Raw genomic sequence first — 11,291 nt, forward strand, 5'->3', positions numbered from 1 at the left:
GAATGGTAATCCATATGAAGGGATAACTTAGACTTGGGGAGGTTTTTTGCATCCGTATTTACTCAAGAGATGAGCACATAGTCTATAGAAGTGAGGCAAAGCCGCGTCAACTTCATGGACCCTGTACAGATTACAGAGATGGAGGGGTTTGCTGTCTTGAGGCAAATTAGTGTGGATCAATCCCCAGGGCCTGACAAGTTGTTCACTAGGACCCTGCAGAAGGCAAGTGCAGAAATTATTGGGGCCTTCGCACAGATACTTAAATCATCCTTAGTGACAGGTGAGCTACTGGAGGATTGGAGGACTGACAATGTTGTTCTGCTGTTCAAGAAAGACTGTAAAAATAAACTAGGAATCTATACGTTGGTGGGCTTGACATCAGAACTGGGAACGTTATTGGAATGTGTGTGCAGGAACCAGGTATATACTGTAAGTATTTGGATAGCTGTGGACTGATAAAGGATAGACAGCATGGCTCCAGCCAATCTTATAGAGTCTCTCGAGGAAGTTATCGGGAAAGTGGATGAAGGCAAGGCAGTAGATGTTGTCTGCATGGACGTTAGCAAGGCACTTGACAAAGTCTCATATGGGAGGTTGCTCAAGAAGGTTCAGTCACTCAGCATTCCAGATGATACAGTAAATTGGATGAGACACTGTCTTTGGGATAAGCCAGAGTGTGGTAGCAGATGGTTGCCTCTCTGACTGGAGGCCTGTGACTAGTGTTTGCCACAGGAATCAGTGCTGGATCTGTTATTCTTTGTCATCTATATCAGTAATCTGGATGATAGTGTGGTTAACTGAATCAGCAAATTTGTGGATGACAACAAGACTGGGGGTTTGGTCGACTGCAAGAAGACTATCATGGCCTGCAGTGTGATCTGGAACAGGTGGGAAAATGGTTTTAGAAATGGTAAATGGAATTTAATGCAGACCAGTTTGAGTTGTTGCACTTTGGTATGACCTACCAAGGGAGGTCTTTCACAGTGACTGGTCGGGCACGGAGGAGTGTTGTAGAAGAAAGGGTCAAAGGAATACAAGTCCTTAGTTCACTGAAGGTGATATCACAGGTAGATAGAGATGGAAAGAATGATTTCAGCCCATTGCCCTTCATGAACCAAAGTACTGATAACAATAGATGGATGTTGAAGACCTTGGTGAGGCCTAATTTGAAGTATTGTGTGCAGTTTTGGTCACCTGCCTACAGGAAAGATGTAAAAGAAGTTCAGAGATTTCAGAGAAAATTCACAAGGATGTTGCCAGGTCTAGAGGATTTGGGTTATAAGGAAAGATTGAACAAATCAGGACTTTATTCCTTGGAATGCAGAAGATTGAGGAGAGATTTGTTTGTGATAGAGAGGCACAGGTAGTGTTAATGCAAACTGGCTTTTTCCACGAAGATTGGGTGGGACGACAACCAGAGGCCATGGGTTAAGGGTGAAAGGCGAAATGTTAAGGAGAACATGAGGGGAAACTTCTTCACACAGACGGTCATCCGGGTGTGGAATGAGCAGCCAGCACAAGTGGTGCATGAGAGATCGATTTCAACACTTAAGAGGTTCGTGTAGGTACCTGGATGGTAAGGGTGTGGGAGTTGTCTGTTTAAATAGTTCAGCACAAACTAGATGGCCCAAAGGGCTTGTTTCTGTGTATAAATTTTCTATGATTGTGACAGGAACCTGAAATAATACAAAATTTCACTCTAACCCCTTTTGACAGCTGTGTGAACCAACCAGTCATTTCAGCAGGAATTTTTTATATGGCGTTAAAACTGTGGCACATTACGTTAATAATACATAAAAGAAAACCCCTGCTGCATGTCAAGAAAAGCTATTTGTGTGAGAGTGTTTCAGTTACTGTGGGGCCAGGCACCCATGCAGCTCAGTGGGAACAGGGAATAATACCAATGGAGAGAGTCAAACTGAGCCAGGTCACAGATTGGAGGTGGCAGAAATGCCCCTTTCTTATAGAGACAGGAAGAACATCAGAGAATTGATGGTCATTCCAGATACCAGCACTCTGCCCGGTCAGGAGATGATTTCTCTCTCCAGCTTGGGTTATACCTCACTGTAACAGTGTGATAACAGATCAAACTTTGGCAACTCAAGTAATCTCATCTGAGATGTTGTCCTACACCCATTGATGGATTTTGTAAATCTTTTTACAGGTTAAAAATGAGAAGGAATTCGTCTCCAGGAATCTCAAACACGACACACCAGTTTTGTTGTCTCTGTCTGGATATTTAAGAAGTGGAACAAGGGATCCAATTGACCACCCTTCCTGCTCAGACTGTGGGGAGGGATTCACTCGGTCATTTGACCAACTTGCACACCTGTAATTTACACAGGAGAAGGGCCTTTCACCTGCACAGACAGTGGGAATGGATTCACTTGGTTATCACAATTGAAGGTACATCAGCAAGTTCACACTGGGCAAGGCCATTCACCTGTTCTGTGTGTGAGAAGGGGTTCAGTCAGTCATCCCACCTGTGGACACACCAGTCAGTTCACACTGGGCAGAGGCTGGTCGACTGCTGAGTATCTGGGAAAGGATTCACTCAGTCATCTGATCTAATGGCACACCAGTGTGGTCACACTGGGGAGAAGCCATTCACCTGCTCAGTCTGTGGGAAAGGATTTACACAGTCATCTACCCTACTGGTACACCAGCGAGTTCACACTGGGGAGAAGCCTTTCACCTGCTCAGTCTGTGGGAAGGGATTCACTCAGTTAGCTAACCTACAGAATCACCTGCGAATTCACACTGGGGAGAAGCCGTTCACCTGCTCAGTCTGTGGGAAGGGATTCACTCAGTCAGCTAACCTACAGAATCACCTGCGAGTTCACACTGGGGAGAAGCCGTTCACCTGCTCAGTCTGTGGGAAGGGATTCACTGAGTTATCTAACCTACTGAGTCACCAGCGAGTTCACACTGAGGAGAAGCCATTCACCTGCTCAGTCTGTGGGAAGGGATTCATTCAGTTAGTTAACCTACAGAATCACCTGCGAGTTCACACTGGGGAGAAGCCGTTCACCTGCTCAGTCTGTGGGAAGGGATTCATTCAGTCATCCAACCTACAGAGACATCAGCGAGTTCACACTGGGGAGAAGCCATTCACCTGCTCAGAATGTGGGAAGAGATTCACTGAGTCATCCACCCTGCTGGTACATCAGCGAGTTCACACTGGGGAGAGGCCGTTCACCTGCTCAATCTGTGGGAAGAGATTCACTGAATCATCCACCCTACTGGATCATCAGCGAGTTCACACTGGGGAGAGGCCATTCACCTGCTCAGTCTGTGGGAAGGGATTCATTAAGTCAGCTAACCTACGGAATCACCTGCGAGTTCACACTGGGGAGAGGCCATTCACCTGCGCAGTCTATGAGAAAGCATTCACTGTGTCATCCACCCTACAGAGACATCAGCGAGTTCACACTGTGGAGAAGCCGTTCACCTGCTCAGAATGTGGGATGGGATTCACTCAGTTAGCTAACCTACAGAGACATCAGCATGTGCATACTAGGGAGAAGCCATTCACCTGCTCAGAATGTGGAAAGGGATTCACTCAGTTATCCAGCCTACAGAAACATCAGCAAATTCACACAGGGGAGAGGCAATTCACCTGCTCAGAATGTGGAAGGAGATTCGCTGACTCTTCTACCCTGCAGAGTCATCAGCGAGTTCACACTGGGGAGAGGCCATTCACCTGCTCAGTCTGTGGGAAGAGATTCACTCATTTATCCAGCCGACAGAGACATCAGCGAGTTCACACTGGGGAGAAGCCATTCACCTGCTGAGAATGTGGGAAAAGATTCACTCAGTCATCCCATCTGCTGGGACACCAGTCAGTTGTTATGAATCCCTAGGTTTTGTTTGCTGTGGACATTCATTTTAAGAGACAGAGTGATTAAGAAGGCAAATCAGTCTGGCTTGCAGCTTGTTTACATCACTCACAGCTTGTTTAGTTTTAACCGAGGACACTGACACTCAGAGTCAGACAGAGACAAAGGAGGGAAAATGGCAAGAATCGAAACCAGGGAACTAGTGGCCAAGGGTCACTGTTTGGAACTTTCCTTTGCCCACAAGGGTGGACAAATTATTGATTCACCATACATTGAATGTGTGGTTATCACCTCATTTGATCCATAGCAGTGGATCTGATTTGGGGTACCCTGCGGAGACCACTTATGTGTTAACCCTTGCCTGGCTGTGGTGTGGTAATTCATTTGAAGACAATACCACTTATGACAAGTCACTTTGGATGATAATTAGAATGTGGATTTGGAAGGATGACAGATAAAATCTACAGCGACCGTTGGTCTTGTTTTACCACCATGAAACCTGTGGAATACGACATAATTGCCTTCTCTCAACATTTACCCTGGATTACAAATATCTCTCTCTCATCACCTGTTCTGTAGTTGAACTGAACTTTCATACTTTACCATCTCAAGACTCCAAGCCTTGTTTCCCCCGAGCTCAATAGTTAGGGAATTTTATTTATACACATTTATACACATAACACTCACGAGAAAATCTGCAGATGCTGGAAATTCAAACCACACACAAAAAATGCTCGTGGAACACAGCAGGCCAGGCAGTATCTATAAGGAGAAGAACTGCTGATGTTTCAGGCCAAGACCCTTCGTCAGGACTAACTGAAAGGAAAGATACTAAGAGATATGAAAGTAGTGGGGGGAGGGTGACATGCGAAATGATAGGAGAAGACCAGAGGTGGTGGGATGAAGCTATGAGCTGGAAAGGTGATCGGCGAAAGTGATGCAAAGCCGGAGATGGGAAAGGATCATTGGACAGGAGACCTCGGGAGAAAGAAAGGTGGGGGGAAGCACCAGAGAGACATGGAAAACACGCAAACAATTGAATATGTCAGTGATGGAGTGAGAAGGGGAAGAGGGGCATTAACGGAAGTTAGAGAAGTCAATGTTCATCCCATCAGGTTGGAGGCTACCCAGCCGGTATATAAGGTGTTGTTCCTCCAACCTGAGTTTGGATTAATTTTGACAGGAGAGGAGGCCATGGATAGACATATCAGAATGGGAATGGGACGTGGAATTAAAATGTGTGGCTACTGGGAGTAGTCTGATGCTGCTGGTTCGTTTCTAAAGCGTTAGGGTTTGTAACAAAATGGGGCCTGCATCTGGGATATGAACAAATTTAAGGATTGATTTCATATCAATTTGATTGGGGAAATCCCTTTTGATTTATTTGTGTGTGGAAAATTAGCAGCAATGGATGTTGATAGATATCTGGAAGTGTGAACCTCTCAGGCATTAGAGGACACCAGAAGGATTGAGTTGTTGAGTATTGCTAAAACGTTAATACTTGCTAAGGTGAAATTGACAATGAGGATTGCACAGATGCAGAGGATAATAGCTGAACATTATGTATCTGAGCATGTGTTTAAAGTGGAGGAGGAGTTTCCTGAAAGTAAACCAAGTGAGCTTGAGATCCAGTACAAGTTAGAACAATTAAAGATGGAGGCTCCGGAAAGACAGAGACAGATTCAGGCTGGAGAGGCAGAAAAGCAGAAAGAAAATTCTCTTACAAAGTCTAATTAAGGGAAAGACTTAGCAAGCCTATTCTGCTTTGACAGTTGCTGAAGCAGCTTATTATTTATTTATTTATGCTGCCTCAATCATTGCTACTGGGCTATAAATGTGCAGGAGCTGTGTGTGGTTCAGTGCTTTGCTCAAGAACACACACGCTGCCTCGGCTGAGGCTGAAATTCATGACTTTCAGATCGCGAGTTCAACACCTTAACCACATGGCCACGCACCACACATTCTGACCCAGTGAAACAGGCTCTGCTCAAAGCTTACGAGTTGGTCCCAGAAGCAGACCGGCAAAAGTTTAGAAATTTGAAGAAATCTGTGAACCAGACATGTGGAATTTGCCTATGAGAAATTTGTGTGCATTGACCGCTGGTGCACATCTGAACATGTAAATGATTATTTTAACAGCTTGTAAGAGTTGGTTTTAATTGAAGAGTTCAGAAGGCGCGTCCCTGATGGCATAAAGACGTATTTAGATGGAAATGATGCTGCCACTATGCAGGAATCTGCTGGATTAGTAGACCAGTTTGCTTTAACTCATAAAGTTATGTTTACCCTGACTAAGAGTTTCCAAAAGGCACTTGTCAAGTTGTGGGTAAACCTACTGAGCTCACCCCAGTGGCCTATACCTGTATTCGGTTAACCATTTTCCAAAGTTGTAGTGGATTGTGTTGGCCCATTGCCAAAGACTAAAGCTGACCATCAGTATCTGCTAACTATTATGAGTACCTCATCCAGATTCCCAGAGGCAATACCTCTCAGAAATATTAAAGCTAAAACTGTGGCGAAGGCTCTTACCAAGATTTTCAGTTTATTCGGTTTGCCTAAAGAAATCCAGTCTGATCAAGGATGTAATTTTACATCTGGATTATTCCAGCAGGTAGTTTCTGAACTGGGAGCAAAACAAATTGCATCATCTGCGTACCGTACAGAATCAAAAGGGGCTTTAGATTGATTTCATTCTACCCTCAAAACAATGATTAAGACATATTGTGTTGAAAATGGAAAAGACTGGGATGAAGGAATACATTTGCTTTTGTCCACAGAAAGAGAGTCAGTACAGGAATCACTGGGCTTTACTCCATTTGAACTTGTATTTGATCGCAGAGGGACCTTTGACCTTGTTAAAAGGAACGGTGGATTGATGTTAACTCGTTAGACTATGTTTTGAAGTTCAAAAATAAACTACAACAAGCCTGTAGTCTAGCGAGCCAAAACTTAAAGATATCTCAAAACAAAATGAAGTGTTGGTTTGATAACAGGACTCCCGAAAGAAAATACCAGATGGGAGATAAGGTGCTTGCCTTATGTTGACGAATCCACTTCAGGTGAAATTCAATACACCGTATGAAATAGTCTCCCAAATTAATGATGTGAATTATGTTATTAAAACACCCAACTGACTTGAACTAACACAGGTGGTACACATAAATATGATAAAGCCTTTTCTGACAAGCAGGCACCATCTGTGGGTGTTGTTATCAAAACAAATGAAACTGGCAACCTTGACAATGAAACACTTGACTCGTCCGAGACTTTTCAGAAGCCAAACATGGCACCAGTTAGGCTAATGAATTCGGTTGTTCCAGAAAACATTGCTAACAAGTTGTCTCATCTGCAGCCAAAGCAACAACAACAGCTGAAGGAATTAATTCTGAAGTTTAAAGATTCATTTCCCGATGTTCCCAAGCAAACAACAGTCGCAGTACATGATGTAGATGTTGGTCAAGCCAAACTGATTAAACAACACCCACTTCACATGAACATGGAAAGGTGTAAATTGGCTGACCAGGGAATTGAGTATATGCTGGAGAATGGTATTATTACGCCTTCAAAATGAGATTGGAGTCACCCTGCGTTATTGTGCCCAAACCTGATGGTAGTGTTAGATTTTGCACTGATTATGGAAAGGTAAATGCAGTAGCAAAAACAGATGCTTATCCTATCTCTAGAGTGGATGATTGCATCGATAAGGCTGGAAAGGCTAATTTCTTACAAAGATTGATCTGTTGAAAGGGTATTGGTGTGTTCCATTGACGGACAGAGGTAGAGAAATCTCTGCGTTTGCGACACCATCTGGGTTGTATGAATACAATGTTTTGCCTTGTGGAAGGAAAAATACTCCATGAACATCCCAGAGAATGATTTATTTTGTAATTCGAGGGTTAGAACACTCAGATACCTATATTGATGACTTTAGTTACAGGGAGTGGCACTTGGGAAGAGCATATCTCTGCAGTAGAAAAGCTATTTGACAGGCTTTCCTAGGACAACCTTACAGTGAATTTGGCCATGCCAGTGTGACCTGTCTTGGCTATGTTGTCGGTCAAAGCAAGTTGGCTCCTGTTCGCGCAAAAGTCCAGGCAATTTCTCAAGTTCCTATTCTGACTGCTAAGAAGGCTCTTAGAAGGTTTCTGGGAATGGATGGATGTTATCGTAAGTTCTGTAAGAACTTTGCTGCTATCGCTCTTCCTCTGACCAATCTCCTGAAGAAGTGTGAAAAGTTTGTTTGGACCGAGACTTGTCAGAAGGCATTTGATTGATTGTTATCAGTATTTGAGAGTAGGCCAATCAATGTAGTGCTGTCAGCAAATTTACTTAGCAGATTGGAGCTGTGGGTGTCAACACAAGTCATGGGTGCACAGAAAGTAAAGGAGGGGGCCAAAGAGACAACCCTGTGGGTTATGTGTGCTGAGGGTCAGAGAAACAGAGGAGATGGAGCCCACTCTTCCAACATGCTGGCGATTTGACAGGAAGTCCAGGATCCAGCGACACAAGGCAGGGTGAAGGCCGAGGTCTCTGAGCTCCATGTCGATAAATCACGACTTTCATGTGGCTACTTCTCTGCCCATGACTGCAAGGAACTGCAGAGAACTTTGGAGAGCAGAGAACATCAGAGAAACAAGCCTCCACTCCATGGACTCTTCCCACACTTGCCCTCCCTCGGAAAAGCAGGCCATGTACTCAAATAACCTCATAACCTGGACAGCCTTGCTGCAAGCCCGCTCCCCCATCGGGGAAGAGATATAAAAGCCATAAAGTGCGTAACACCAGGCTGAAGGTCGGCTTCCTGTCTGCAGTTATAAGCCAAATGAATGATAAAATAGACTCGACCTCACAATGTAACTCGACGTGACCCTGCACCATATGTCTATCTGCACTGCACTTTCTCTGCAGCCACAATGCTTTGTTACAGTGATTATTTTGTTGTACATCAGCTCAATGTACAGTTGTAATGTATCTATCTGTGCGGATGGTACATCAGGCAAGATTCTCACTGGAGCTCAGTACATGATGATAATAAACTAATTCCCCATTTTAATTCTGTGGAAATATTAGACAGACTGAGCTTCTGCTCTGGAACCGCAGAAGGAAACTGAACTGTTATCGTTTCTGTGGAAAGCAAATATATGGAAAAGGCTTCAATCTCACATTGCGATCTGTGGTAACTGCGATCAGGTGACCGGTGGTGGGTCTCCCATATCAATATCTGAATCAGGTTTAATAGCACCGGCATATGACTTGAAATCCGTTGTACCTGTAATAAACTATTTTAATTGCGTAAATGCAATAAACTTTTAATTGTGTGGTACTATTTGACTGATTGGGTTGTTGCTTTGGAAATTCTGAAGTGAAGCTGAACTAAACTTTAAACATTTATAAGAAGCTCAGAGAAATGGAAAAGGCTAAACTCTCACATAAACGGGTCAGACACCCAGAAACATCGGCTGCACTTCAGCACCTCAAAACAGTGAATAAAACATGTAGAGGCTATTGCAGAGAGAAAAAAAACATTGTCCACCCACAACGAGAGGACGTGACAGATCCGGATCTCACTGCCTTGTCTGAACGGGTGAAAGGTGAAGCTACACGTACACCGAGAGCAGTGAGCCGCAGATGCTGCAGATCTGCAGAAAATCATGAACGGGAAACGGGATCAGGTGATGGGTGGAGGGTCTCCCTCCTGAACCGGTGACTCTGCTCCTCGTCCCTCACACGCTGCCCGACCCATCCACCACATTCCCCACGTTATTCCATATTTACCCCAGATACATGTTTATTTTTCCACACCATATCTTTAAATACATGGATGGAAATTACAATGGACAATATAAGCTTCTGATAATCATAATCTGCAACAATTAGATTCATACTGGGAAAAAATGGTTTAACTACATAATGTCTCATAGGCCTGATTTGATTCTTACAAATTGATGAATATGTTCTAAAAAAACAAATTCACTCCCTACTTTTACATACTTCTTTCATTTTGCTTGCTTTTTCTTTCCACTTGTTCTATGTGTATACCTCAGATAAATACTTTGTGGAGATTTGTGATATATATGATTATATGATATATATGTACAATGTCTGAAATACATGTAACGGAAATGTTTGTTTGATGAACTTCATTAAAAAATAAATCACAAAAAAATCAAGGTGTCCGTTGGAATACGGGAAAAAGGAAATTAACTGAAATGAGGAGTCAACGGACCGCACTGTGACACGAATAGCATGCAGAATGATGTCGGGCCGAATGCATTTGTTTCCAATTAACTTAGTGTCGTTGAAGGTGCTGCTCCATACAAATGTCATCATTCATAGCTCACGATGTATGTCACAATTTTAACATAAACCAACTCCAGACTCCAGACTCTTGTTCTAAAAATAGCTTAGGGAATGCAGAATCTACTTTAAGACTACTTACCAGATCAGAGGAACAGCGGATAAGAATGAGAAAAAAAAATACACCCGCGCACATTGAATCAGAGACTCACAAGACCATGATAACACGTTTTCACACTGTAGCAAAGACTGACAGGTACAGTATGAAACCCACACTCTCACACTGTTGCAGAGACCAGCATGTACATAAAGAAATGCATACACTCATACCGAACCTGAGCGTGACACCTTCAGAACCCCACACTCTCAGTCTGTACCACTGATTTGCACAAAATGAACCCCACACTCTCACAGTGCACTGAGGCCACTGATTACAAAATGAACCACTTCTCTTCACACTATTCCCGCGGCAAGACGGTAGAAACTGATCAACACACTCGATTGAATGTCTCCAGTTTGTTGATTGCCTTTGTCTTGCGGTCGTTCTCTATCACTAACCCGCAATTTATGTGAATTTCATATCAATCGTCTCCTCAATTTCAGCTCGAAACCTACTGCATCCTGAATCCTTTTCTGTCCAGCACACTGAACTATTATTCTCTGTTCTTCCAACTCACTGTGTTATTCCTCTTGTTCCGCTATGAATGACTCTTGTTTCTGCAACCTGGTCCTGCGATAGTTTCAATGAAACTTCAGCCTAATCAGTAAGCAGACTCTGTTCAATCATGGCCAGTATTGGAAGAGAAAGACATAAACAGGGCCGTCGGCAAATAACGTAATATAGTTACCGGAGAGAGGTTGAGAGATGCTTACACACACACACACACACACACACACACACACACACACACACACACACACACACACACACACACACACACACACACTTCAACACGCTCACGGATACACATACAGATACTAAAGATGTGGGGTAGATAGATTAAGTGATGGAGGGAACCGTCACAACTCTGGACTTCGACGTATCAAAATTCAATATCATACTGGAGTAGGTGATCTAAATGAAGCAAGCATTAATGTCGTCTAGACCCTAATGTCGTCTAGGGTGAACTGGACAGAGAGTTTGTGAACACAGCG

At 43.5% G+C, this 11,291-nt stretch overlaps 1 protein-coding gene across 4 annotated transcripts in view; it reads left to right on the top strand.

Annotated features, from left to right (window-relative positions):
* LOC132389307 (zinc finger protein 234-like) overlaps positions 1–9,987 on the top strand; it is a 39,022-nt gene extending 29,035 nt beyond the window's left edge. For all 4 annotated transcript variants that reach the window (XM_059961824.1, XM_059961825.1, XM_059961826.1 and 1 more), the window contains one exon: positions 2,165–9,987. In XM_059961824.1, the coding sequence (XP_059817807.1) occupies positions 2,571–3,794 (1,224 nt within the window). In that variant the 5' untranslated portion in view covers positions 2,165–2,570 and the 3' untranslated portion in view covers positions 3,795–9,987. The remainder of the gene's footprint in view (positions 1–2,164) is intronic.
* The last annotated feature ends 1,304 nt before the right edge of the window (positions 9,988–11,291 follow it).

The sequence above is a fragment of the Hypanus sabinus genome, unplaced genomic scaffold, assembly GCF_030144855.1.
Source record: "Hypanus sabinus isolate sHypSab1 unplaced genomic scaffold, sHypSab1.hap1 scaffold_53, whole genome shotgun sequence".
NCBI lineage: Eukaryota > Metazoa > Chordata > Chondrichthyes > Myliobatiformes > Dasyatidae > Hypanus > Hypanus sabinus.